This window comes from Pempheris klunzingeri, chromosome 17 (genome assembly GCF_042242105.1).
Source record: "Pempheris klunzingeri isolate RE-2024b chromosome 17, fPemKlu1.hap1, whole genome shotgun sequence".
Taxonomy (NCBI): Eukaryota; Metazoa; Chordata; class Actinopteri; order Acropomatiformes; family Pempheridae; genus Pempheris; species Pempheris klunzingeri.
The window spans coordinates 1,925,656-1,951,599 of NC_092028.1; the positions used below are offsets into that span (position 1 = coordinate 1,925,656).

General features: G+C 42.7%; 4 protein-coding genes across 7 annotated transcripts; 3 read left to right on the forward strand and 1 right to left on the reverse strand.

Annotated features, from left to right (window-relative positions):
- Nucleotides 1–3,340: 3,340 nt before the first annotated feature.
- Nucleotides 3,341–8,803, reverse strand: mfsd11 (major facilitator superfamily domain containing 11). Its single transcript, XM_070848174.1, has 13 exons — nt 8,639–8,803; nt 8,484–8,539; nt 7,615–7,722; nt 7,447–7,526; nt 7,261–7,357; nt 7,098–7,156; nt 6,811–6,970; nt 5,576–5,619; nt 5,411–5,476; nt 4,863–4,988; nt 4,555–4,729; nt 3,748–3,883; nt 3,341–3,618 (listed from the first exon to the last, which is right to left on the reverse strand). Exons 1-13 carry the CDS (start codon nt 8,732–8,734, stop codon nt 3,457–3,459), a joined length of 1,365 nt encoding a protein of 454 aa, XP_070704275.1. The 5' UTR covers nt 8,735–8,803; the 3' UTR covers nt 3,341–3,456.
- Nucleotides 8,804–10,400: 1,597 nt separating this feature from the next.
- Nucleotides 10,401–15,157, forward strand: srsf2b (serine and arginine rich splicing factor 2b). Of its 4 annotated transcripts, XM_070848301.1 has the most exons (5): nt 10,401–11,009; nt 12,388–12,688; nt 13,011–13,292; nt 13,430–14,193; nt 14,938–15,157. In XM_070848301.1, exons 1-2 carry the CDS (start codon nt 10,648–10,650, stop codon nt 12,665–12,667), a joined length of 642 nt encoding a protein of 213 aa, XP_070704402.1. In that variant the 5' UTR covers nt 10,401–10,647; the 3' UTR covers nt 12,668–12,688; nt 13,011–13,292; nt 13,430–14,193; nt 14,938–15,157. The 4 variants fall into 4 exon arrangements, with proteins under 4 accessions (XP_070704402.1, XP_070704401.1, XP_070704404.1 ...); XM_070848300.1 differs by having other exon boundaries at nt 13,011–14,193; XM_070848303.1 differs by lacking the exon at nt 13,011–13,292 and having other exon boundaries at nt 14,121–14,193.
- Nucleotides 15,158–17,594: 2,437 nt separating this feature from the next.
- On the forward strand, nt 17,595–20,433 carry eif1 (eukaryotic translation initiation factor 1). Its single transcript, XM_070848047.1, has 4 exons — nt 17,595–17,780; nt 18,546–18,709; nt 18,913–19,014; nt 19,135–20,433. The coding sequence occupies exons 1-4, from the start codon at nt 17,750–17,752 to the stop codon at nt 19,177–19,179; spliced, it is 342 nt and encodes a 113-aa protein (XP_070704148.1). The 5' UTR covers nt 17,595–17,749; the 3' UTR covers nt 19,180–20,433.
- Nucleotides 20,434–21,308: 875 nt separating this feature from the next.
- On the forward strand, nt 21,309–24,889 carry LOC139217377 (keratin-associated protein 5-5-like). Its single transcript, XM_070848719.1, has 5 exons — nt 21,309–21,348; nt 22,084–22,124; nt 22,221–22,331; nt 23,567–23,704; nt 24,478–24,889. Exons 2-5 carry the CDS (start codon nt 22,098–22,100, stop codon nt 24,562–24,564), a joined length of 363 nt encoding a protein of 120 aa, XP_070704820.1. The 5' UTR covers nt 21,309–21,348; nt 22,084–22,097; the 3' UTR covers nt 24,565–24,889.
- The last annotated feature ends 1,055 nt before the right edge of the window (nt 24,890–25,944 follow it).

Consider the following 25,944-nt stretch of genomic DNA (forward strand, 5'->3'; position numbering starts at 1 on the left):
TTTCCCTTAATATCCTTGAGATTGATTGCATCCATTACAGTTGCAAGTTGAAACAAGACTTGTAAGAAAACCCAACCCCTAATGTTTGACTTTGCAATAAATTAACTATAATTATGTGCTGTAATTCATAAATTGACACTTTAAACAAAAAGGAAAATAAACTACAGCATCAACGATATAGTTCCTTTCACCTATTGCAAGACTACGTAAAGCTGTCTGGTAAAGACGACGTGTCTTAAGGCCCATATATTTAGCACTGTGTTGGTTTGGCATCAGATCAGTTTAATATGAGTGACGATTTGTGAGGAACATTATCAAACGTGCAACAACGCCAGTGAATAAAAAAACAAGAACGAGACTGAGTGTGTAGGGCCACGCTAGCAGCTTTGAGAGGCCGTAACAATCATCGTAAAGGCACCAAATCATGAGCAACATAAAGGTTAAAGTCCAGATTTGAAGGAGAGAGGTCAGCATGTTAAAGGTGCACTCTGCTAATTTTACTAATCAAGATTAATTTACTCATCATGGTTAGTCCTACTCAGCCTGAGAAATCAGTTCAACCAGCAACAACAAGCAGTTATATTGCTCTCTTCAAAGCCACCAGGCTCCACTGACAAAAACAGTAATTTTACCTTGCAGAACGGAGGAGTTGCTAGTCTAGTTGCTGTGACTTTGGTGTTTTAAACACATTGGTTTTGGTCCAAATGAAGTCTTTAAAACACAAAAGTCACACAATAACATAAACAAACTAACTGATGGAGGCAGCAGTAGACCAGCAGCTCCTGTGTCCTGTGAGCTAAAATCCCTGTTTTAGTGAATGTAGTCTGGTGTGTGTGCAGAGAGCGATATAACGGCAAAAGGATCTTCCAGGTCTCTCTCTGTAGGGATCCTTTCCATGATGCTGTCACACACTTAGAATAACACTCTGAGCCTGTCAAACATGACAGAATATGCCTTTTGTTGGGGTATTACTATGCTTGCTGGCCCCTTGCATGCTCATGTACATATAGGACAGGATAGAAACAAAATAGGGCCGTTTTCTTAAAAACTCCACTCAGGGTAGCTGAAACTGAAAGCCTGTGTTACAAATCGGTGCTGTGGATCAGTTTAACATAAGACACCATCATGTTGCACTATGTGACTTGTAGTAACCAGCGTTATTAGATCTTAAACTACAACTCTGGTGAGTCCCCAAACTTTAGACACACTAAATCACTGGAGATCCCCTGTAGACCACTTGAGAGATTTTATGATGTTACAACCAAAATGATTACAATTCATCCTGTGGGGAACTTGAATGTCTGAACCAAATCTAACCAGAATTCATCCAGTAGATGACGAGATATTTAACCCTGAACCAAAGTGACGGACCAACTTGACTGACACTCATCTCCAGAGCCATGCTGCTAGCGTAGCTAAAAACCCTCTGTTGTCACCAACGTGGGCAAAAGTTCAAATCCTCCTTTACCATGTCTTTGTCCCTCTTTTCCCCTTGAAACATTCTCCAACAGGAGGTGAGAAAAAGTAGCAAGGAAAAGTCTTTTTTTCTAATAATTTGTTTTCTGCCCCAAACCAAACAGCTTCTGTTTAGGCACAACGGTGGTATTTTTAAACCTGCAACCTACTTTCACATACTTCAGTCATTTTACACATCATAGTCCACCAGTAATTTTACCTCACAGAATACAGGAGTTGCTGCCTCGACCGGTTAGTTTGTTTGTGATATCGTGCGATTTGGTCACACAAAGTCCTGTGTTCTGTATGGTAAAACCCCTGTTTTAGTGAATGTAGTCTGGTGTGTGTGCTGTTTGTGGTTAAACCAAAAGGATCTTCCAGGTCTCTCTCTGTAGGGATCCTTTCCATGATGCTGTCACATACTTAGAATAACACTCTGAGCCTGTCAGTGGATCAAACAAGCTCTTTTAGTGGACCTACTGTGATCAGGTGCAGCTGTCCCAAAGGATCACATTGCAGCCCGTTTGGTGGCTGCTGGCTGAGGTGATCTACTGGACCAGTTCCAACACTTTTACTACCTATTAGTTATTTGAGCCCAAAATGTATAATATAAATATGTAAAAATAGGGCCCAGGTTTAAAAACACCAGAGTTGTCCTTTAATTTCATTTAAACTAAAAGAAGTCACCCACTTGTAATTTGGAAAGTTTCCTGGAATGCAGAGTCACATGTCATCCTCAAGATCTTATTACAACTAAACCAATTACAGAGCACTTAGTGTATGTCGAAGGAATAAGAAAAGAAAAGCAACAGCATAATGGCACATTAAACACAAACGAAAAGAAAGAGTTCAGTTACTTGATAATGTTTCCCTTTAGACTCCCAGTCAGATGACCAAAGCCGAGGAGGACTTAGCTGGTAAAGGTAAACTTGAAATGACAGAAAACCTGTCGTGGGAGTTAATTTTAAGGTTGTGATCTCCTCGTGACTACATCTAAGCATGAGGGACAAACTGCTTCATGTGGTGTGAGTCAGTCTCAGACAGCGTCTCGTACACATTATGAGAAAGAACAATATCATAACAGACGTGTGGGGCCGTTTTTGTCAGCATTTCAGTGTGATCAAGGTTGAATTTGTGCGCATGACATGCTTTTGTGAGTGTAAGGATAAAGGGTAAAGCTGGCATCATTCCATTTGTTACCGTCATCAAATCCCATGAAAATGCCAAAGCCAACATGTCACCTCAGTGCAACAGTACGGCTCATCTATGTGATTTATATAGTTTTTGGACCACGATGGAGCTCGATGGCACGCAGGAGGAAGATATATCAGGCTTTGCATACACACACAAGATACCAGTCAGTGGGATACATTCATTGTTGGGTTGGTCTTTTCATGGGATCTTGTTCACATGAAGAAAAACACCAGACTTCTCCTTTCAGTCAGTAAAGGCAGCCGGAGCAGCTGCACCCACACAAACAGGGTGTTGGGGAAATGTTTGAGCTAAAACCGACACTGGATTCACAATAAAGTCAGCGTATTTCTTCTTAGAGGCACTAGCAGTGGGACCCATCACACACCCGTCTGAAGACCACTGTTAATGGGCCTCGAATCAAAAGTGCTTTTTATCTGATTAACAAATCTCTCTCCATCAAGCCTCAGTGACGCCTGTTAAAACTATTAGTTCAGATTAACTTCATATTTCTGTGCACAGAATAATAGAAGCAAGGCCAGGAATTAACCAAAATGAGGTATATCGTGAGTACACACAGTACCTCCTCATGCATTTTGATTTAATATTGATAAATGTTGAGTTTGAGATCAATGTTTGGTTCCTGCAGCCAATGCCAGGCTTCGTACCCACAGGATGGCTCTGTAAAAACCAAACATACCACTGTGGTAGGCTGGGATACGTTCATCATCATCATCATCATCCTCCTCCTCCTCCTCCTCCGGTGATCTTTCCTCCTGCTGCGTCCTCCTCATCCTCACCAGAAGCACATCAGATGCTGTCGTAGTCCGATTCTCGCCTGTTGGACTCGGCCATCCACTCAGCCATGAAGAAGGTGACGGAGCCCAGAAACCCCACCAGGACCAGGATGAGCAGCTGCCAGTGCAGCAGCAGGTAGTTACTGTAGAAGAAGGCCAGCGCGGCCATGATGGACTGGAGAGAAGACACGACAAGACGTCAAACAGGAGGAAACTGGTTCTATGTAGTTGCAAAACAACATCTTCACACTCCACATATCTTCTGGTAACACTCGCTGGTGACTGTTTGAACTCCTTCTCTCACCTGTATGAACTTGAAGACAGCGAAGGCGGGAGCGCTGTTGTTGCGGAACACAAAGATGATGATGCTGAGGAGCTGAGTGTTGAAGCAGCTGTCGCCCAAACCGAGCAAGAAGCTGCAGAGCAACGCGACGCCGACACTGGGCCACAACACACAAACGGTACAGTTAAAGGGTCATTCTGGCATTTTTAAACCGTAACAGTAATTTTACCTCGCAGGACAAAGCACTCTGGTGGTTTTAACCCTTGTATGGTGTTCATTTTGTTGTCAAGAGAAAAACTAATTGGCCTTGGCTCATATTGATGAGTCTGAGTTTGAAAAAATGAATAATCGTTTGATAAAGAACATCAAAACGGATGAAATCGGATCCCACAAACCTGAACACCATACAAGGGTTAAAGGGTTCATTTGGATCCAAACTGAGCTTTTAAAAGCACCAAAGTCATCCAGCAGACTGAGGCAGCAGTAGACCTGCATTCTGTGAGTTAAATTACTGTTTTAGTCAATGGAGTCTGGTGGCTTTGAAGAGAGCAATATGACGGTGGTTTGTGGCTCAGTCTTTTTACGTATGTCAATCTAACAGTGATTCAGAACAGAACATGGTCTCGATCCGTTAGTCTGGTGTCTATGAGGAAAGTGATATGATGGCTGTTTGTGGTTAAACCAAAAGGACAGTCACCACCGAGGAGGCGATAAGGTTGGATGCAGAGAAAACTCCATAGATGATGGCCATGCTACAAGTGACGGAGGAACTTCTTACTTTCAAAAATATCGGTAAAGGGGATCAATGAGGTATTCCTGATTGTGTACCTGGGGGTGATGTAGGCCTGTAGCTCTGTTCCTGCCTCCGGGGCCAGGGGGGCGTCGCTGGCAATGTTGAGGAAAATCAGGTAGAAGGCGACAAAGTGAGTGATGAGGCCCAGCAGCACCACTGGGTTCCTCCCAAACCGGTTCCACTTGTTCAGCATCCCAAACATGCCCCCTCCTGGCCAGACAGAGAAGAGGCAGGAAGGGCAAATAAAACAATAATGATAAATGCCTTGTGACTTCCCTCCTCACAGTCATGTGACAAACTGTAACAGAAAACAAGGTGCAGGAGGCACACAGACAGGACTCACCTAAGATCTCGCCGATGCCGATACAAATGCCAGAGAGGCCGATCAGACTCTTTGCATCGTGGCCAAAGCGCGTCATGGCGCCGATGCATGTCCCATAAACGCCGCTGTAGAAAGTGAGCTCCAGGCCTGACGGAGCAGACAGAGCAGAGTGTTAGCTTGACCTCCACCTCCCACGACACACATTCACACTGGAGTCATTAAAAACAGAACACATCTGTAAAAGAATAGAGATTTTAACTATTGCCTATTAATTGATTCTTTTTTCTTTATGTCCTTTTGTAAGTCTTTCTCCTATTACCTTATATTAGCCACGTATATATAAATACATACATACAGATCTAAATTAACAAAAAAATGTGAAAATACTGTATATGCAAATGCTTATTTTGTAATTTGTCTTAATATTGTATAAAGATTTTTATTTTTTGATTACTTATTTCCTCATTTATTTATTCCTCCTTGTATTTCCACATTTATTTTCTTATTCCTTTACAGATTTACTCTTTACTCTGGCGCTCCAATGAGTCCACAGCACAGGTTTCACCCACCTGTGTATCCTATGGAGACGCTCAGCAGCAGCATCTCTTTGGTGACAAACATTTTACACGCTTTAACTGCATAAAAGAAAAAATGGTACACATCAACACATGAGACAGTTCTGTTACACAGAGGGCTGAAAGCTCATGGAGTGGAGGTTATTTAAGCAAACTTACAAAAAGCGTCCAGAGCCTGTGAGCAGAGGCTTGGTCGGAGTGAGCTGCAAAGAGGAGGACGAGAGCTGATGAAGGTATCGTGACACTGATATTAACTGCATGGATCTCTTGGTCTTGGAGCGCTCTCTCCCTTGACCTTTCACGGGCTCATATTTTCTTTTCTCGGACATTTTCACCTTCCGACTCATCCCTAATATGGACTTGGTTGCCGTGCCGACCGTATCACGGCAGTTTCAAAGAGAACGTGTAGAAAAAGACAACAAAGGATAGCATTTACAGTTAAAAGGTCACCTGTCTCATTCTGGGCTGTTCTGCTAGGAAAGATTATCACTCCTGCTCCGAGTGGGAACACAGGGGCTCCCATCCGTCTTTTAAAACATATTTTTTCCAGGACATTTCCAGGGTGCTTTATTCGATGCTGCCGATGAGACTGAGGAGTCGGGGCACTGCCTCCTACCAACAGCCATGATTCCACGGTCCCTCTACAGTGGGTTATTTAGGAGTCACCCCCTCGCAGCGCAACATGTTTTTTTAATCCATGGATGCCGCGGAGAGCCACAAATTATACATCAGTGAAACCAGTCAGATCCATGTATCAAACATAAGCGCACTATTTAAAGATAACTTTGGTATTTTCTAAATATATTTTTGGTGTCTAAATGGCTGGTAGGTAGGAAACATTTTGGAATTAGTCCAGCTTCACTTTTGGGGAGCCGTCATATCGTCCATCTTTACATCCACTCTATCACAATGACAGAATTCCAGGTTTTCCAGGTCTCCTAGGACTCCTGATCAAGGTTATCAAATAAAACCTAAAACCAGGTGTGAAAAAACATTGGCAGGTGCTAACTGGGTGTTCATCCTCCCGAGGCCCGGAAGTACATACGGTAATTGGGATGTATCGAAACCTTTTTTCTCTCGAAGCTGTTATTTATTTATTTTTTATAGCATGCTCCTAGTTTTGATGCTTATATCTAACCGAACTGCAACTGAAAATGGATAAGAAGAAGAAGAAGATCATAAGTTAGCCAAGTCTAAAACTAACTAGGACTTGAACCATTCTTAAATCTGCCCCTTAAATTTGCCCCCCATATTATAATTAAATGAACTAAATGTAATACTGAAACTAAAAAACCTTAAATAAGACTGAACATTTTTAAACATTAATAACGAAACTGAAACAAAAAAAAAAAAAAGAAACACTACTGAAAAGGACAAAAGCTGATAACACTCACGCAGCTACGGAGCAGCTCTCCGTGGACTCAGCCTGCTGCTCTGACTCGGACTCCTCGGAGGGACAGGGCTCGGGGTCGGGCTTCCGGATCAGGAAGAAGAGGAAGCAGCCGACCAGACTGATCACCGTGAGCGAGATGAACACCGTCCGACGGTCCTTGTCTGGGACACACAACATGAGTCACACGCTTGACGTCTGCTTATGAGAAGTGGGAGCCGAGCCCTGTGAAGAGCAACTAAATACAAGCATCTGAGGCGGAGATTTTATAAAATACAGCTCTCTTCCTACCTGTTATGTGAACGTGTCCATGCCAGGCACAGTATATGTAGAGATTCCCAAAGAATAAGCTGCAGAGAGATGAGGGGTGTTAGAATTATTCTGCCTTCAAACACACACCGTCCTACCTAAAACTCATTTAGATTCTGGTACATGCTGGCAAAACAGGCTTCACCTGAACTGCAGCAGTGCCCAAAATATGCCGCTATTTCTTCCGGAGGTGCTATCAGTGGAGTTGATGGCGAGCACGTTTCCCTGAGCCGTCCACAAGACTGACACACAGACAGGGAAGATCAGAAAATGTAACTGCACAGAGGACGTGTGGTCATCAGATAGAATGAGTGTGAATACGTGTGTGTACCTGCTGCTGCTATTCCAACAAGCACAGACGCTGTATAGAAGCTCCATGTGTACGGGTAAATGAACATAGCAATGTAGCCGCTGTAGAAAACAACATGAAGAGACGTTAGAAGGCTGAATTTGAGTGAACAGTATGGAGTGAGAGCTGTGTTAGCCAGTGCTGGCCTACCTGTACAAAAGCCCACTAAAAAACATTGATAGCTGGGGTCCAATGACAGTCACCACTGAAGGGGCAATCAGGTTGGATGCAGAGAAAACTCCATAGATGATGGCCATGCTACAAGTGACACATGGAGGGCAGTTAAAGGAGGAACTAACCCTTTAAAAACACCAGATTCACACAACAACTCAAACTATCTAAACTAACTGATCAAGGCATCAGCAGCTCCTGAGTTCTGTGAGGTAAAATTTGTGTTTTTGTCAGTGGAGTCTGGTGTGTTTGAAGAGAGCGATATAACAGCTGTTAGTGGTTAAACAAAAAGGACCTACTATGATCAGGATTACACTGTTGTGTAATGTTTTGCAGCTGCTGACTGAGAAGATCTATTAGATCAATTCCACCGCTTTTTGTACCTAACAGTCATTTACACAATAACATATGTCCAAATATGGTCCAGGTTAAAAAGTACCACAGTTATCCCCTAACATATACAGTATACACGATCCAGACCATGCACAGCTTCCCTCAGAGAAGATGTTTTATCATTTAGACAAAGACTGATGCATTTTTGGTGTTTTTTCCTCCACGACTCTCAAAGATTTCCTCTTGCTTACATGAAGACTGGCTAAATGGTGCACACTGAACTCAGAGTAAACCCTGCCCCCTGAAATAGTTCACCTACGATTTAATTATCCCTCAAGGATTTCTGAGTGCGACAGATTTAATTATGGAGGATGCCATCAGGTCTGAATCAATGCCGGGAACGTCCTCAAACCCACGGCATGCTACCTTTCGTCTGCACAGACATTGTGTACTGAGACATCAGCTAAAAGCCAAAACATAAAGCATAAGTAAGTGTATGTGGCTGTGAGGTTCACCTCGTGTAACCGCTCCCATGGAACTCACTGCTGTTGAAGCTCTTGATAACGGTTTGCTGGAAAGATGACGAAAGAGCCCCATTAGGACTGAAAACACCCAAACTGAACTTAGATGTGATCAGTCTGGAATGTGCATCAGTGAAAACCCAACCTACCTCTATATTGCCGCATGTTTGAAAAGCAGTGAACATGAACATAAAGCCGAAGCCTAGGATAATGATGTTCAACAGCTTCTTTCCTTCTGGACTCATTCTGCAGGATATTTGTAGATTCCTTGAGGAAGTGAATAATAAAAAAAAAGAACCTACTGGAGTGATCTGCACGTCTGAGAATAGAAGAAGACAGGCAGAAGTCAGTGTGATGCCAAACTGATGCAGTCACTGCAACACATTCAAAAGTAGCTTATAATTCCTTTAATGCTCAAAGTGTGGACAGGAAGGCACTGAAAAGACAAGTCATCAGTTCCTCCCGACATTTTGACTTGGGACACACACACACACACACACACACACACACACACACACACACACACACACACACACACACACACACACACACACACACACACACACACACACACACACACACACACACACACACACACACACACACACACGTATATACAACAACAACTTTACTTCGATGAAACAATAGTTTTATTCAGACTTTTATGATTGTTTCCTACCAATCTCGATGTGTTTTGTGGGACAGCAGCCTGGAAATGACAGCCTTAGCCTTAAATTGAGTGCTGTTTGCTTAATTAATTGAATGCCGAATTATGAAGTGGATCATCTGGATTACAGAACAACCTAAATAAGATGATCTAGCAGACAGTGTGTCTGGCTATAAGCAGATAATCTATTAATTGGCAGATTTTTAAAAGAGGTTTGTCTGGGTGGTTGTTTCTTACACCGAAGACAGAGGACAGGATAAAGAGGAGCACATCAATGAGTAGTTTAACACAGGAAACAACTTACCAACCACGCTGGGGTGTTAAGCTAACCCCTTTGCTGCTCCTCTTTGTGCGGACTCAGAGTGTTGTTAGCAACATAGCTAGCTCTATGAAGAACGTCCGATGTCCTTCAGCCATTCAGCTCCTCCGTGTGGCTCCTAAACTAACTTTAACATGACGGTCACGGTCGTGTAAAACAGCCTCCCTGGTTCACAGCCCCAGTAAACAGGAGTTTTCCGACAGGTCATGTGAATGAATCAGCTGACTGTGGTGTTGTGACTAGCTAGCACGCTGTTAGCATAAAACCGTCGATCTACAAACGCTCTTCGCGGAGGAGCTGCGCTGCCAGCAGACCTGCTTCCACCGGTCCAGACACGTTTGGTTTGTTTGGGGAAAATTGATTCTACTTCCGGGCGGCTGTCCCGTAATTGTACATCAGACTTGAAGCTAACTAATTTTAAACCACATGTATTCATCTGTCTATAACTCTGTATGGAGTGTTTCTTGTTTTAAAAACACAAAACAAAAAATTTTTTTTTTTTTTTTTTTTTACAATTTCATTGCATTCAACAATCAAATTGTGATGACAGTAGCATACAAGAATACAAGTTTAAAGAATAAACAGGGAATACAAATATTAGATAATAATACTAATGAGAAATAATTCATAGGTGGAGGAAAAAAATAATTAACGGCTACATATTGATAATAACATTGGTTGATTGTGTGTCACATATTTGGGTCTTTACACATTCGACCATAGAAAGCACAACAGTTATTCCGTATTTCCAGTATGTTATTTATTGAATGTAGTGTGTATTGTGTGTAAATTTAGTTTTTAATTCACTATTTGTCTGGTATTATCCATCCATATTATCATGTGAACCTCCCAGAAAAATACGTAATACTTTTATTTTGTTGGCCGGAAGAGGATAGATGTAAAGTACTTCCGCCATGGAGCGCGTTTAATATGTGCAGAAGAAGAAAAAAGTAAGTCAGCTCGTTGTTTTGAGGCAGTTGGGAACAACGTTGGCGGAGTTGTGGTGGAAGAAGTCGGTTGTTTTGCTTTTTTGAAGTCATCCACAGTCAAGGTGATTGAATATAAATCATCCCTTCGTGTGTGTGGACTATTACAGACAGCGGGGCTCCACCGTAGCCGAGATAGAAACTGTTTAGCGGGACGCTGCAGGACCTCTCAGGCTAACCGCCACCATGAATTACGGTAGGCCTCCGCCAGACGTCGACGGCATGACTTCCCTCAAAGTGGACAACTTAACGTACCGAACAGCGCCCGAAACCCTCAGACGTGTGTTTGAGAAGTATGGCCGCGTAGGGGACGTCTACATTCCCCGAGACCGCTACACCAAAGAAAGTCGAGGTTTCGCGTTTGTGCGTTTCCACGACAAACGAGACGCCGAGGACGCCATGGACGCCATGGACGGCGCGCTTCTGGATGGACGGGAGTTGCGGGTCCAGATGGCCCGGTACGGCAGACCCCCCGACTCCCACTACGGTGGAGGGCGGCGAGGAGGGCAGACCAGTAGGCATGGCGGCCACGGACGCCGAAGCAGAAGGTAAGAATAAGCACGTAACTGCGACTTAGAAAGCCCCCATTAGTTGCACGAACTCGTGCAGTTGCGCCAGACTCCATTGAAGAATTAGCCTTTTTAGGGAGTCCTTATTCTAACGGACAATACACTTTAATCGTAAAACTAAAATACGGCATTTTTGTGTACCAGCAAGTTCCACTCCACTATTCGGCACAGATTAAATCAATCTTTATTTACACAGCGCCAATTCAGAACAGCGTTATCTCAAGACGCTTTCCATAAAGAGCAGCTCAGACCAAACTCTTTAATTAGAGAGAGACCAACGATTCAGGACTTCAACATGGAGGATTCAAGAATCCCCACATGAGCAGCATCAGATAGTCCCCCAGCAGTCTGAGCCTATAGCAGCATAACTAGGGGCTGGTCTAAGGCCTGAGCCAGTCCTGAACTATAGACTTTATAACAAAGGAAGGTTTTCAGTCTACTCTTAAATGTAGAGAGGGTGTCTGCCCCCCGAACCCAGACTGGAAGGAGGATCCACAGGAGAGGAGCCTGATAGCTGAAGGCTCTGGCTCCATCACTACTTTAGAGGACTTTAGGAACCACCAGTAGACCTGCAGTCTGGGAGCACAGTGCTCTAGTGGGGTAGTACGGTACTATGAGCTCTTTAAGATATGATGGAGCCTGAACATTAAGAGGTTTGTAGGTGAGGAGAAGGATTTTAAACTCTATTCTGTATTTTACTGGAAGCCAGTGAAGAGAAGCCAGTACAGGAGAAAGATGGTCTCTTCTCTTAGTTCTCGTCAGAACAGGAGCAGCAGCGTTCTGGACCAGCTGGAGAGTCTTTAAGGACTTAGTGGGGCAGCCTGATAATAAGGAGTTACAATAGTCCAACCTAGAAGTGACAAATGCATGGACCAATGTTTCTGCATCATCTATAGACAAGATGGGCCTGATTTTAACAATATATAATACGACAAAACTTCAAAAATCATTTTTACTACTAAAGAGTTAACTTTTTAGGGTCGTGCCAGTAGTGTAACACACCTGTAACCTTCCAGTATGTCCCTGTAAATTAACATCTTCTTAATGGATCAGTTGCCGTCAGAACCTGCTGATCCATAACTGTACACCAGGTCTATTCTGTCGGTTATGAAGTAATGTTTGAACGTCTTCCTGTTAAGAGACAAACAGCCACAACAAAAGTAGTAAGAGCAGCCCGTGTCCTACAGGATGTAGTATCTACTGATCTGTTTAACCTTCTAGTAAAAATGTTAACAAGCCCGGATCCAAACATTTCTCCTCTGTGTTGGTGCCGTCTGATACCTGTGACACTGTCCTCAATCCAGTGCCAGCTGTTTTCACATTGCAGACGATAACTGAACCTACTGAATGTATCCAGCTCTTCCCCCAGCCCGAGACACAGGAGGCGCAGCAGGTCCCGAAGCAGGAGTCGCTCTCGTTCCCGGAGCCGATCCCGCTACAGCAGATCCAGGTCCCGGTCCTACTCCAGATCCAAGTCCCACTCTCCCAGGAACAAGAAAGCCAAGGCCAAGTCCAAGTCTCACTCCAGATCTAGATCCAGGTCCAGAAGCCGCACCTTGTCCTCCAAAAGAGGCTCCAGGTCGAGATCTAAAAGCCAGCCCAAGTCAGCCGCAGAAAATGGAGGCGACTCTCCATAGAGCTCAGCACGTCAGAAACCGGTGAGTTTGGACAAGATGTGTCTGTTTCCCAGACTTTTATTTTGTGAAAGTTCTGTTTTCAGTGTGTTTAGTACCAGGACGAGGGGGGGGGCAGGGTCGTTATCCTTTCAGCAGCCAGTTCAGCAGCTATTCTGACCTCATTTTTTTTGCACTAGTAGAGATGAATCGTTGGGTCTTTTTTTCCTGCAGACTTTACATACAAGATCTTGAACTCATTGTTCAATTTTTCTCTCATACAGAGTGTACAAGTTTTTTTTTTTTTTTTTTTTTTAAGAGAACAGTTCTGATGATAAACCAAATCTGGAATTCTCTCCTTCCCAAGCTGCGGCATCCTGTTTGCTAAAGTGGAGTTTGAGCTGAGCTGAGCAGTATGAGCAGTTAGGAGGTGTGTGGTGAGCTGCCCACAGGCCGCCTGCTGCTGCTGCTGCTGGTGCTGCTGCTGCCGCCTCTGCTGAGGGTTTCTGTGCAGCAGGGTGGAGGCAGTCAGTGTTGGGGTTTGGTGTTGAGGTACGTCTGTCTGTCCGCCACTGGACATAAAACAGTCCTCCAGGTTGCATCCCCCAGACGGGGCGGGGGGTGTCGCTGGTGCTGGAGGGGCACTGAGGTTTGTCCCACTCTCATCCCATGTCAGTCCCACTTTGTTTGTTCAGTTCCATTTTCCTGCTGATATCTACTTTTGTACAGATTGAAACAACACACAGCTTTAAACATCGCCAACTCAAGAACCTTTTTATGTTTAAGGTGGTAACGGTGAACCGCTACGTCACCGAGCCCAGCTGAGGACCTTTTGTTGCATGTCGTTCCCCGCATCTCTCCTCCTCCACTCTCTGCCATCTCTCTACCTGGTGACTTCTCACAGCAGACGTTTTGACTCATCAAAGCAGGAAGAGCACAGGTGAAAGTGGTAACATTAACCATGGCTCCGCCCTTTTAAGGAATGTCAGTGGTGAGCCTGAAACTGACTCACCTAAATGGAATTCAGCCATCATTAATGTTATTAATTACTCCTGTGCTTTTTTTTTTCTGCCTAAACAAGTCAAAACATCTACCGTGAAAAGGTTCCATAAAGGTTTACAGTTCACAAATAGCACTTGGAAAACACACAAGCAAGGAGCTGTGCATGTCGGTAACTACAGCTGTGTGAAGTGTTTGCAGGTGTGTGCAAAAAAAGTCCTCTGTGTTTACAGCCAAAGGACGAAATGAGCGTACGAGTTGACACAAGGTACTTACGGATGTTTGAGGCTTTGATGATGCAGATAGATAAAACAAGCACATTCTAAAAATGAGTGGAATGAGTCCAGGTTGAATCCTTCCTGTGTCAGATCAGAGGAGATAATCAGTCAGACAGGTCAGGCCCAGTGTTAGGTGATGTTGTGTCTGGGCAGGGTTGGAAAACACATCGTCCAAGTTTCCTAACTTTCTGTTTTGACAGTTTTCAGGTGAAGACGTCGGAACTTCATGTCCAAGACTGGATCCCGTGTGAGCAACGTGTGCCGCTGTCAAAGGTCATTATTGTTGCTTGGTTTTGTTTTATTCATGTAGCCACGAAAGGGCTTTTCTCTTTCACTGCTGTGCTCAGATTTTATTTCTTTTTCATAACGTGCTTATGATTTTTAAGACCTGTTACAGTGTTTTAGAGGCGTTTCTGTTCTGACCTGGTTTGGTAATGATTACACAGGATTATGTACCAGTGTGTGCTGGTTTTCTTTGGCTCTCTGGGCCTGGCTCAGCCTCACATTGATCCTTTTTATCACCTGTGGCATAATTACAGGCCAATCACGTGTAACATCGGCAGATCTCTTATCTTCTGATCAAATTATCACAGAAAGCAGAGTTTATACTCATGTGTGAACATTTTTAAGGCAACTCCATGTTATTGTCTATAAAATGTCAATGCTTTTCTCTTGAAACGCTAAAACAATTATCCAAATGTTTGCTGGTTTATCTTTTGATAGTACAAGTACTTTTCATCCGTGTGAAAATGTAGATATGTTTTCGCATTTGCCAGAGCTCAGGGTGTCTTTTGTTAAGCAGGACAGCAGATCATTTTAACTCCTGTGACAAGTACAGTACAGTGACCACCTGGAGTGACGTAAACTGAGGTCTAAAAGACTTCAGTGACAGGTCATCACATTTTAAGGTCGTTTAATTTTACAGGACATCACTTACTGGACTCTACACACTGTCTTGTTTTTGGTTCATGTTTTTTTGATGCTAATCCTGCTTGTATGTCTTTTTTTGTGCACTAGGCGCAGTTGTGTAGCGATTGAGTGTTGCTGGTTAGCTGTTAAGGTGGCGTGTTGCTCTGCTGAGTGCTTGGATGTATCCAGTATTCTCCAGAATGACTCCTGTGACTGCCAGTGGTACGGTTGCTACAGTCTCACCCTTTGTACAATAAAATGTTTGTTCCCATGTGGTCATGGACGACAAACGTGACTTTCAATAAAGATTTTGCTGTTTTGTCTATAATGGTCTCTGTCTTTCTTGCTGTTGAATTGTTGTAAGTATTGGATTAATTGCCAGATATTTGATCAATTAATGGTTTTTAGACATTTTTAAAGGCAACATTACCAAATTCTCAGAGTCCAGCTTCTTAAATGTGAGTGTTTCCTGGTTCCTTTACTCCTCTGACATTAAACCGAATACATTTGGTTTGAGGATGTAACTGTAATTTTGATTGATTGATTAATTGAGAAAGTGACCTAACATACACATGCAGTTAAATCAAATAGAATACTCCATAAGAAGTGATACAGAGACACACCCGTTTAGTGTTTTATGGCAAATAAGTAGAATATTTTATAGATCGATCAATCGATCGCCCCCCACAGCTCAGCCACCAGCTTAAAAACATTTTAGTTTACAGATGTTAAATCCTCTGCTTGGAATCATCACTTGTGTCTGACATGCAAGTTCAATAACTGAAGTCTCTTAAAATGGCATTTCCTCCTCATTTAGGAACTAGTGACGTCTACATTTTTGTTGTTTCAACCCAAAAGGACAGGACGTCTTCCACCTTACTGAGAGGTGTTGGAGGTTTTTAAAGTTCCCACTTGTACGTCCCTACAACCAGGAATCAGATTTACATGAACAGATTGGAAAAACAAGTGACTATAATAGATTATAGTTATCACTGTTACTTGATTTCATTACATTTGAAAACATCTTTTGTCATGATAACCGATGCTGTTAACTCATGAAAAGTGAGTCTGATTTACAGAGTTTCTCAGACAAGTGCACCAAACAAAGGAAAAGGAGCAGCACAGGTGATCGTTTGAGTAGTTTGATATGCAGTGGAACATAGTGGACATTTCGAGGTAGAATGATGACCTAACTAATTTTCGCTTTTGTGTTTTGATGTTGATTGATGGATAATGGAGTGTTTATTCCTTCTTATTCCCACTTAAAATGGAAGATGAACATTTCAAGGAGGCCTAAGTGCTCCTCCAAAAAGCAGCAGCACAAAGGGAGACAACAGAGAGAGGATCCCTCATGTGGCAGAATACACACAGTACATCTTTAGATTGTGCTGTTTCTGTGAGGGCCACTTGATCTGACGAACCGTAAACGCTAAATATAATAAAAAGCACTTTATCTGAACTAAAATTGCTCTGAAATGTTTAAGAATATTTGTGTTTTTCTGTGTTCATTTTTAGTATAAGGTGCAATATTTTCAGTGTTTAGTTCTGAATTAATCCTGAGTGACGTACTCATTTTAGATTATATTTCTAATTCAGTGGATTATATTAGTGATTAGAAAAACTGCCATGTAATTTGCGTCCAGTTTCTGACCACATTTCAAAGTAATCTGATCCAATCCTGCTTGAGACACATGAAGTCAGCTGGGTCTGCTCTGATTAATTCCTCCATGGACCTTCCCTCGGCCTTCAGATCTCCTCCTGTGAATGGGGCCACGTTGAGGTGTGCAGCCTCTCTGCTGAAGGTCGTCTGCATTATTTTTACAGTTAGCTGTTCTTCCTCTGTGAACCTGCCGAGCTGCAGCACAACCAGGAACAGGAGGGCCGAGGAACTAAGTGTCAGCGACTGAGAAGCCTTTCTCCTCAGGATGTTGCACTCCAACTCCAGTCTTCCTAATCATCGGTCTGCAGTTATCATAATCTGGAGCTGTCTGGACTGCAGTTCTTCTTTTGCAAAATGTAACAAGGATGTTAACTGTCTCAGCTTTTACACTGAAACACACATGTATCACAAGTCAGACAGTGTTCTGCCTTAATTTAAGCTTTTATGCTCGCTAAAGCGAAGTAGCTGCAGATAAGAGTAAGTGCTCTTGGACTTAAAGGTACATTAGATCAGGGTTTCAGGATGGTGTCGCTTGTCAGAGGGCTCAGTAGATAGATAGCAGCACAACCTGATACCCTCTGCATGAGTCGAAACATTAACATGGATACTGGACCAAGTGTAGCATTTTTGTATAAATTAGGAACAACATCTGTTAGAGAATCCTATTGTATTCTTACCCCATTTTAGCATAAATTATCTCAAGATAAATGTTAACAAACATTACTGAAGTGCATTAATGTTTTTGTCATTTTTATTCACTGAACAATACAATGATTCAAATAATCAATAAGACCACTTTGAACAGATATTTAGGCAAATATACAAAATGGCTAATGAAGAGATGGACATAAAATTAAATTACACAAGACAAAACATGACGGGTGTCAACATAAATAAATAGAGAGTAACTTAAGTGAAAACATTAAATTGATGTTCCGGTTGCAAAGATGACTCAAAATTACGACGTAATGGCGTCACACTTACCAGTAGTGTTGAGAAATAAAGGGGCGGGGCTGCCGGCGGCGCCCCATTCGTGCGTCACCGACGTGGTGACGTTATTTTCGGGGCGGAGCTATATAGGCTTGTTTTTGCAGTCCCGAGCAGCTTGACGGACTCCATTTTGTGAGAGCTGTGGAAGCTGAGCGCCGTGTCGTCCGAGTGAGCCAGGCGAAACCTAGAAACGACAAAAAAAAGTCAAAGTTAGCCGACGAACCGCTCGCTAACCAAGTTATTATCCGAAAGGAAAGCTAATCTTATCGTATGTCCGGTATCCAGAACCTCCAAACTTTTGGTAAGTCATCTTTATCAAAGCGAAACGTGAGACAAGGTGGGGGAAGGGCGAGTGCTAGCGGAGCTAACGTGGAACTTCTAACTCACGTCGAGGTTTTACCTGTTTTGTAGCTGATTTGACTATTTATGACAAAGCTTGTTCCACACTACAATCAGTCTGACGTGTAACCACAGCTATATCTAGTGTGTCGAATTTTGTCTAGTTGGGCTGGCGGTGATGGCCGACTGGCAGGCCTTTGCTAACATTAAAACCGCCGCCATTAGGCCTAAATGCTGCCTGTAAAAGCGTTAGCTTAGTTCTCACATCTGTCCGCGTACAGAAGGACATCGTATTACTGCTGGAAATGCCCAACATAGCTTTTCTTTCATTCGACTATACGACACTTCTTGTGGGTGTAAATGAAAGTTGCCGTGTCATGACGCTGCTGTTCCCCGCACACGCACCCAGTCCGGGCTGCTGGCTGAGCGGCGCCGCTTAGCAGTGGCTAACCGCCGCTGCCAGACTCCAGTAAGCTGTTAAGCTGTAAATTTAGCACGGCTGCGCAGTTCATCTGGAAAATGACCCCTCCAAAAAGATCTGCCAGATGACAGCACGGCGAGGATAAATCCACAGTATTGTCTTTTTTTAAAAAAATTTTTAAATAGGAGAGGCATCGATAATTATGTAAAAAAATAAAATGGCTGGTAGAAGATAACTGAGCTTTATTCAGTGAGCATAATCCTTGATTTTTATTGTACTTACCGATGCACGGCTGTTCCCCTCCAGACCCCTTTGCTGATGCAACTAAGGGTGATGACCGCCTCCCAGCCGGGACAGAGGACTACATCCACATAAGAATCCAACAGCGGAACGGCAGGAAGACCCTCACCACTGTCCAGGGCATCTCTGCCGACTATGACAAGAAGAAGCTAGTCAAGGCCTTCAAGAAGGTACTGCTCTGGGGTGGGGTCTGGTGTCTACATGCTCCTCGTGCACTTCAGGCACATTTTCAACCTAAACGTGCAGCATTGGTTGGTGGTTAACAGGGTTAGCTGCCAGCTCTACCAGATGCTAATTTAAGGCGGTGTCCTTGTTTTGTCTCAAGACATCTGCTGACACGGACTCATTGTTTTGCTCTTGTTGACCTTAACAGAAGTTTGCGTGCAATGGGACAGTGATTGAGCACCCAGAGTATGGTGAAGTGATCCAGCTTCAGGGAGACCAGCGCAAGAATATCTGCCAGTTCCTCATTGAGGTAGGTCCAGTGCCACATTCAAAATGTCTGTACTTGCCCACACTTTCCCAGGGTGTCTGACTACAGGGTTGGAGGTCAGTGGTTGTTTTCATTAATCGGTCTCTTGCTTCTTCTTTGCAGATTGGCCTAGCCAAGGAGGAGCAGCTCAAAGTCCACGGCTTCTAGAAGCTGCTAGCAGCCCTCTCCCCCTCTCTCTCCTGGAAGGCCATTTGACTCCCCGTCCCCCCCTCCACCCCTCCTCCTATGTGCTGCTGTTGCTCTTCCTTCCCCCCCCTGCAGCCCCACCAGCTCCTATTAGCTAACACGTGAATTACCTCTGACAAACATGGGACTCTGTAACACCACCGCCCCCCTACAACACCAGGGGGCAGGCTCGCTCTCAAAAAGGCACACCACTGCAGCTCCACACAACATCAGGGATGAGTGGTGATAACCCTCCCACACACACTTCCTCCTTCCCTTTCCCCTTTGTTTATTTCCTTTTTTAATTTTTTCTTTTTAGGTCTTGTCTCCACATCAAGGAGGCGCCGTTTCATGTAACTTTTTTGTTTTGTACTTCAAGGTGTTTCAATAAAACGATGAGTCTCCATATGTTGGAGTGGTGTCATGGGGAATGGGGTGGGGGCTGGGTGTGCTCAAGTGGGTGTCTTTAAGGAAGAACAAAGGCTTTAGATGGGAGGAAGGCTAAAGGGGGTTTATGTTGAGGCTTTTGCTGCAGAAGTCTCTTCAAGCTGCTTCAACATCCCTCTGGTATTGTTTACATTCCCAGCTGCCTGCCTCAGGTTACAGAGCAGAGGTTTAGAGTCCTTACCATCTCCACCTCCTCATCCAGCAAATGTGTGTTTTGCTCTTTTTGATTGATGGCACATGTTCTAATTTTTATTTTATTTTTATTTTTGCTGCCAATCCCAGTATTAAAACTACATGGGCATTCAGTGGTGGTCTTTTGGCCAAAGCGAGGCCTGTACTGTGGGAGGCTGAGTCAGTTCATTATGTGATCAGGTGAATCCTCCAGAGTGGGAAATGACGTCAAATGCCGGTAATCTTTAGCTCTAGTTTAGTTGGATGTATCTCAAGTATGACTTCTTTTAAGTGGTAAATTTGTATACTTGAGTTTAATTTTGGATTTACCAGTAAATGATGTGAGTTTCCTACTCTGGTACTTGACCAGCTCTGTGGTTTGGTCCTAAAACAAATCTGGTCTTGGACCTGTGGTTATAGACACTTGAATCTTTAATTTACATTACTATAATGCAATAATTTCTAAACACGAGTTACGAAGTAGTGATGCTGAATTAATACAGTAAAAATCAAAGCCATGGCCAGGTCACACTGTGCTCCTGTGACTGAAGCTGATGGAGAGCAAGCCTGTTTTGCAAAATCCACATTTGGTTCAATAAAAAATTCTGCAGTTGATAAGCACGTCCTGGTGTTTGTACATGTGAGTGATTTTACTTGTCTTCAGTTTGCAGAAGGTGTGATTTGGTTCATACTGATGATTAATCACTGCTGTGTGTTACATGTTATATTTTCTTAAATATTAACAGTGATATAGTGACATAAATACTGTGGATCAGTATGAACACCAGCGTATTTCAGAAGAGCTGAACTGAATCTAAGCAAAGCCTGGTAATCATGTACGTTGCAATCTTGTAATAAAAGTTGCAATATCAGTATGAAAGCAGTAGAAAGTAGTAACAGTGCTCCATTCACAGTCTTATGTAAAAATACATCAGTTTTGGCATCGAAAAGTACTCATCCTGCAGAAAGGGGCCTTAACAGAATAACATACTAAACTACTTAATAATTTAGTGGTGCATTCAAGTGTAAGCATCACTAATATCAGCTGGTAAAGGTGGAGCCTATTTCAACTCCTTTATGTACTGCAGGCTAAGTGATCTGTATTAAAACAATTTATTGGGTGATTTTACTTGGTATCAGTGATTCGAAGCAAAAAGAACATTTGCCTTTGAAATGTAGATGAATAGAAGTAAAAAGTTTAATAAAATACTCAAGTAAAGCACAAGTACCTACATTTTGTGTTGTATTGTGCAGAACACAGTAGCTGGAAATTAAAATAAAATAAACTCAAACCATATCAAAGACTAAATCTGTGAATATGTTCCAATGGTTTTGTTGTTAAATATATCTATAGCTCCATTATTCCAGCCAGTAAAGTAAAACCCTTTATTTACCCGTTCGCCTTTCCGGGCTCTTATTTTGTCCCTTCTGGGGACCCGTCTGACTCCATGGCAACGCTGCTGCCGCCATATCCGATCTCCCGTTTGTTTCCAGCTGCAGGAGGCAGAAGCTGCTCCTTCTCCACAGCTAACGGTAAAACAGGAAAATGTGACTTTATTACTGATATATAATCGTTTATAGTGTCACAGGAGAGCCATTCATGAAGGCACCGGACCGAGCGGAGCCGTGAGACGTTAGCTAGCGCTGTTAGCTGTCAGTTCTTCTCTGTTTCTGCCTACAAAGCTGGAGTTAGCTAGCATGAACTAACTGTAGTTAGTTTTATTAGCAGTACCTGTGATGCTGTGAACCTAGGTCCTTTTCTTATGTTCATATACTTTAGAATTACACCACTGCTAGTAAACGTTCATTCATTCTAAGTGTTAAGGTAAGTTTTACTCAAGCTAAAAGTACAGAAGTATCAAAAGTAGGAGAACTGATGCATATTTAGTATTTTTGAGTGTTCTGTTACCACATAATGTATAATATTTGATTATTGCTTACAGAGCTGATGATGTTTTGTGAGCTCATGACATGTTTCTGATGAGATGCTTAACTACAGCCGGTAAAGTAAAAAGTGCAGTAAAGCAGCACAAAATGGAGACACAGCACAGCACTTCAAATAAATGGACTTGGTTTCTTTCCACTAGTGGCTACACTAAACAACATTTTAACATATACTACTCATAACTTGTTGTGCGACTCTCTGCATGGAAATAATGTGTTTAAACAGAATATCCACAACATTCACAGAAGAAGAGGATCGTCAAGGCTGTTGGAAAGCTCAAATGATTGACTGAATCTGTTTATTTTCCCTGTCATGATTCCCAGAGATGTGAGCCTCAATGTCTTCTGAGAAAGAGACAACGCAAGTAAGAGACCGTTCTGTCATCGCTGATGAAACACCAGCTCAGCTCTGCTCTGCTCTGTTAGACAGAGTTATACTGTATGTTTCCTCTGTACTCTAGGTGTTGCCCATATGGGGGCTTGCCATCCCCCTCCCCGCGGTGCTGATGATAACTCTGAGCCTGTACATGATCGTCCTGGGGATTGGGCTGTGGATCCGATCCTGCCTCAAGGTCTGTGCTGCAGTGAGGCCCTCCTCCTTACTACAATTAATAAAATGTAAAACTGATAAAAACCAGTCGTTTACAGGAACCTGCACTAAACCAAAAAGCAAAGATGTAGAGGAAAAAAGAATAGGAATGTAGGCTCTGACCTCCAGGTGTCGGTTCATAATCAGACCATCAACATCAAGTCAAGTCACTATGTGGGGAATTTGAAAGCCTTTGTTTTTGGCGCCCTCTGGGACTGCTGGGATACATGTATTGATTTCCTACACTGTTTTAGTGATCTGTCGTTAAGCCATTGCTCCAGGAAAGTTGTCCGAGGGTATGCAGGTTCATTCTCAGGTGTGTTTGGAACATTCATCAGGGTCACTGGGGGTTGTCTCCTTCTAAAACCACAATGTGATTCTGACAGAATCATTATACAGACGCTACAGTCATATAGAATTATATTCAAAATAGTCCGTCTGTCTTGACAATACGGGACGATCATTTCTTAAAAATGTATTATTGATGGAATAAACCCTAAATATCAAACTGTACTTTATCTATTGCACCTTTTTTAATTGATAGATGATTAATCTCTTAGTTGCATAATACTTATGTACATAATGTTTTGTTAATGTTTTTAATTGGTAATTTGATTCAGCTTAATGTCTTTTAGTGCATTTCTAAAAACTCAGGGATGATTGAAGGGGGCAAATTTCCTTCTTAATATATTTTTAGGTCACATATCACGATTATATAAAATGACATCGACATAAAGTTACACAAACAAACAACAATACAAAAAGAACACCATATTTTTTTATTTTATTCACAAGTAAAGGGACCAGATATGATAAACATATATTTTAATACACAAATCTGATGCATTATATAGAGATGGAGCTATTGCTGAGTAATGAGAAATAATATTCCTGTCTGTTCCCTCTTAAAACAATATTTTACACAGTTTCCTACAGTGTTCCTGGATTAGAGCAGATATCAGTATACAGGGATGTCTGTAGAGATCCACCTGCTGCACATGTATGATTTTAGACACTTACCTGCATCTTAAACTCCTCCAGGTTTGAGGTGCTGACCTTGAATCAGTTCATAAAGTCACTGGAAGTGTCTTAATCGTTATGCTCGCATTGTATTTGTTGGTTTTGGTTCAGCTTATAATTGAATGAAAATACAAACTGTTTAAAACAATAGAGTCTGTGAAAGTCTGTGATGCTGATGTTTTAGCTTTCCTCCAAAAGGGCCGTTGTTCCTCTGAGTGTGGTGACTGCTGTCCAAACATCTCAGTATGTGAGCAGTGCTTCAGACTGGCCGAAATGTGTGACAGTCACCTGCAAAACCTCAGCTTTTGTCGGCCTCATTCGTGTCCTGCTCCAGCTGTAAGTGACCTTCAAACACAGAACCACTCATCAAATCATGTTCCCTCAACATTCCTGCTGAGCATTTCCCAAAGTATTTATTTCAGTCCCCAGAGAATCAGCGTAGAATAGAACGTTTAAGACAGCTGTCTCACCTTTCCTCTCCATTTTGGTCTTTTGTCCAAACTGAGCCAGTGGTTTCCACCTAAACCGGTCTGTGAAAACACCAGTCTCACTCATTGCAGTGGTGGGCAGGACAAACTGGAGTTCAAGCTTCTGCCTCTCAGTAATGTTAAAGGAGAACTCCAGTGTTTTTAAACCTGTTCCCAGTTTCTACATATTTTGATGTCTCAAAGAGTAACAGGTGAACTAATAGGTGCACCTGATCACAGTAGGTCCACTATAAGAGCTTGTTTGATCCACTGACAGGCTCAGAGTGTTATTCTAAGTATGTGACAGCATCATGGAAAGGATCCCTACAGAGAGAGACCTGGAAGATCCTTTTGGTTTAACCACAAACAGCACACACACCAGACTACATTCACTAAAACAGGGATTTTAGAGAACAGGACACAGGAGCTGCTGCTCTGCTGCTGCCTCAGTTAGTTAGTTTGTTTGCGTTACTGTGTGACTTTGGTGTTTCAAAGGGTTAGTTTGGATGCAATACAATATTTGTGTAACACACGATAAATGATAAAGTTTTATTCAGGAGCATCTCTTGGCTAAAAGCTAACCTTAGAAAGTTTAAATGCATGATCTCAGTGAACTTCTCTGATTGTCTGATTTGTTTTCAGTGTGTCAAATGGGACTGTGCCTGCACCTGTCAGCCTCCTGAGTGTGACTCCTGCAACTGTCTCTGCTTCGAGATCAGGATCAAGTAGAAGAGGAGGAAGGGCGTGCACTGATGCCATCGTCAGCTGACTGACCTGTTTTGTCTTTAATGTGTGCTTTTATTTGTTTGAGTTTACAGTGGAGAGATAACAGGAAGCAGGAAGAGAGTGATGGGGAATGACCTGCAACAAACGTCTCCGGTCGGACTTGAGCTGGACGTGTTTCGGTTCATGTTCAGCACCTTAAACCAGGGCCTACAGGGAGCGTATACATTACGGCTCCTCTGTTACTTCTTCTTTCGACCTTTTACCTTTAAATAAGACTGAAAATGATTCTGTCAGTGCCATCAGATGGCATTTCTAAACAGAGCAGGGTCTCTGAATCACAGCTGCTGAGGGCAGATACTGTCCTGCTGTTGTTCACTATCTGTACATTTGGCTGCTTTATACCAAATAATTCAAAGCGTTCAGTAGCGGTGGGCAATGGATAAAACCCTCTATCGCACTATATTATTCTGTATGGAAATATCAGTACATATTGTGATTTTATGGAAAACTGATTGAGGAAATGGGTGAAATATCCAGGCAGGAAATCTAGAAAATTAAATACCTGACAAATGAAGGTGCCTGTATAAACTCAAGGTACTTTTATAAAGATTAATTTCCTGCTCTGGTCTAATACACCAGGAGATATTAAAGCGTTAGATACCACAGAGATAAACCTCAAACAGCCATTCTATCACTGCCTTCAGACACACCAGACTCCATTCACAAAAACAGTCATTTTACCTCACAGAACACTGGAGTTTCTGGTCTACTGCTGCCTCCATCATTTAGTTTGTGTTATTGTGTGACTTTGGTGTTTTCAGGGGTTACATTGCACGATATTTGTGTAACAGTAATACCACAAACACACTAACCGGTCGAAGCAGCAGTAGCACCACAATCTTACTACATCAGACAAAGTACAACACTGTTGATTCTTCTGCACTTGATGAAGAGCCCCTCTTGGCTCGAATTGTTGTACCTTTTCTTAACCTCACTGTCTTTGGTAACAGCTTTGGACTCAGCTGTGTGTGTGTTTTACACACTCATCGCTTAGATAACACATATGTCACCTCACAGTGTGTTCTGTCAGGTCACCCAACCCTCGTGTTCACTTTTCCTGTCAGAACTTTACTCAGAAAGAACATTTCATTTAGCACATGAAAGGCCTTTTACATGATAGCTGTTATTTTTGATGAAATGGTGAAACTGACTGACTGATTTTGTTTCCCAGTGCTGCATTCAGCAGGTGGAAAGTCTGACACCAGTGTGATCAAACTGATGATGATGATGATGCTGGAAGAGCCTTTTCTATTACATAACTTGAGAATGGCTCATATAGCTGAGGGCTCACTGACTCCAAAAGTCTCATGTGCGGACTGGAAG

What these genes read in the sequence shown, in the direction of transcription:
- mfsd11 (XM_070848174.1), bottom strand. Translation starts at nt 8,734, where the DNA reads ATGAGTCCAGAAGGAAAGAAGCTGTTGAACATCATTATCCTAGGCTTC. An exon ending in TGTTGGAATAGCAGCAGCAG is followed by an intron (nt 7,358 to 7,446) that starts GTACACACACGT and finishes TCTGTGTGTCAG; the next exon opens with TCTTGTGGACGGCTCAGGGA. An exon ending in GAGAGCTGCTCCGTAGCTGC is followed by an intron (nt 5,620 to 6,810) that starts GTGAGTGTTATC and finishes TCCTCTTTGCAG; the next exon opens with CTCACTCCGACCAAGCCTCT.
- srsf2b (XM_070848300.1), top strand. Translation starts at nt 10,648, where the DNA reads ATGAATTACGGTAGGCCTCCGCCAGACGTCGACGGCATGACTTCCCTC. An exon ending in CACGGACGCCGAAGCAGAAG is followed by an intron (nt 11,010 to 12,387) that starts GTAAGAATAAGC and finishes GAATGTATCCAG; the next exon opens with CTCTTCCCCCAGCCCGAGAC.
- eif1 (XM_070848047.1), top strand. Translation starts at nt 17,750, where the DNA reads ATGTCCGGTATCCAGAACCTCCAAACTTTTG. An exon ending in TAGTCAAGGCCTTCAAGAAG is followed by an intron (nt 18,710 to 18,912) that starts GTACTGCTCTGG and finishes TGACCTTAACAG; the next exon opens with AAGTTTGCGTGCAATGGGAC. An exon ending in TCTGCCAGTTCCTCATTGAG is followed by an intron (nt 19,015 to 19,134) that starts GTAGGTCCAGTG and finishes TCTTCTTTGCAG; the next exon opens with ATTGGCCTAGCCAAGGAGGA.
- LOC139217377 (XM_070848719.1), top strand. Translation starts at nt 22,098, where the DNA reads ATGTCTTCTGAGAAAGAGACAACGCAA. An exon ending in GGATCCGATCCTGCCTCAAG is followed by an intron (nt 22,332 to 23,566) that starts GTCTGTGCTGCA and finishes TTCCTCCAAAAG; the next exon opens with GGCCGTTGTTCCTCTGAGTG. An exon ending in ATTCGTGTCCTGCTCCAGCT is followed by an intron (nt 23,705 to 24,477) that starts GTAAGTGACCTT and finishes ATTTGTTTTCAG; the next exon opens with TGTGTCAAATGGGACTGTGC.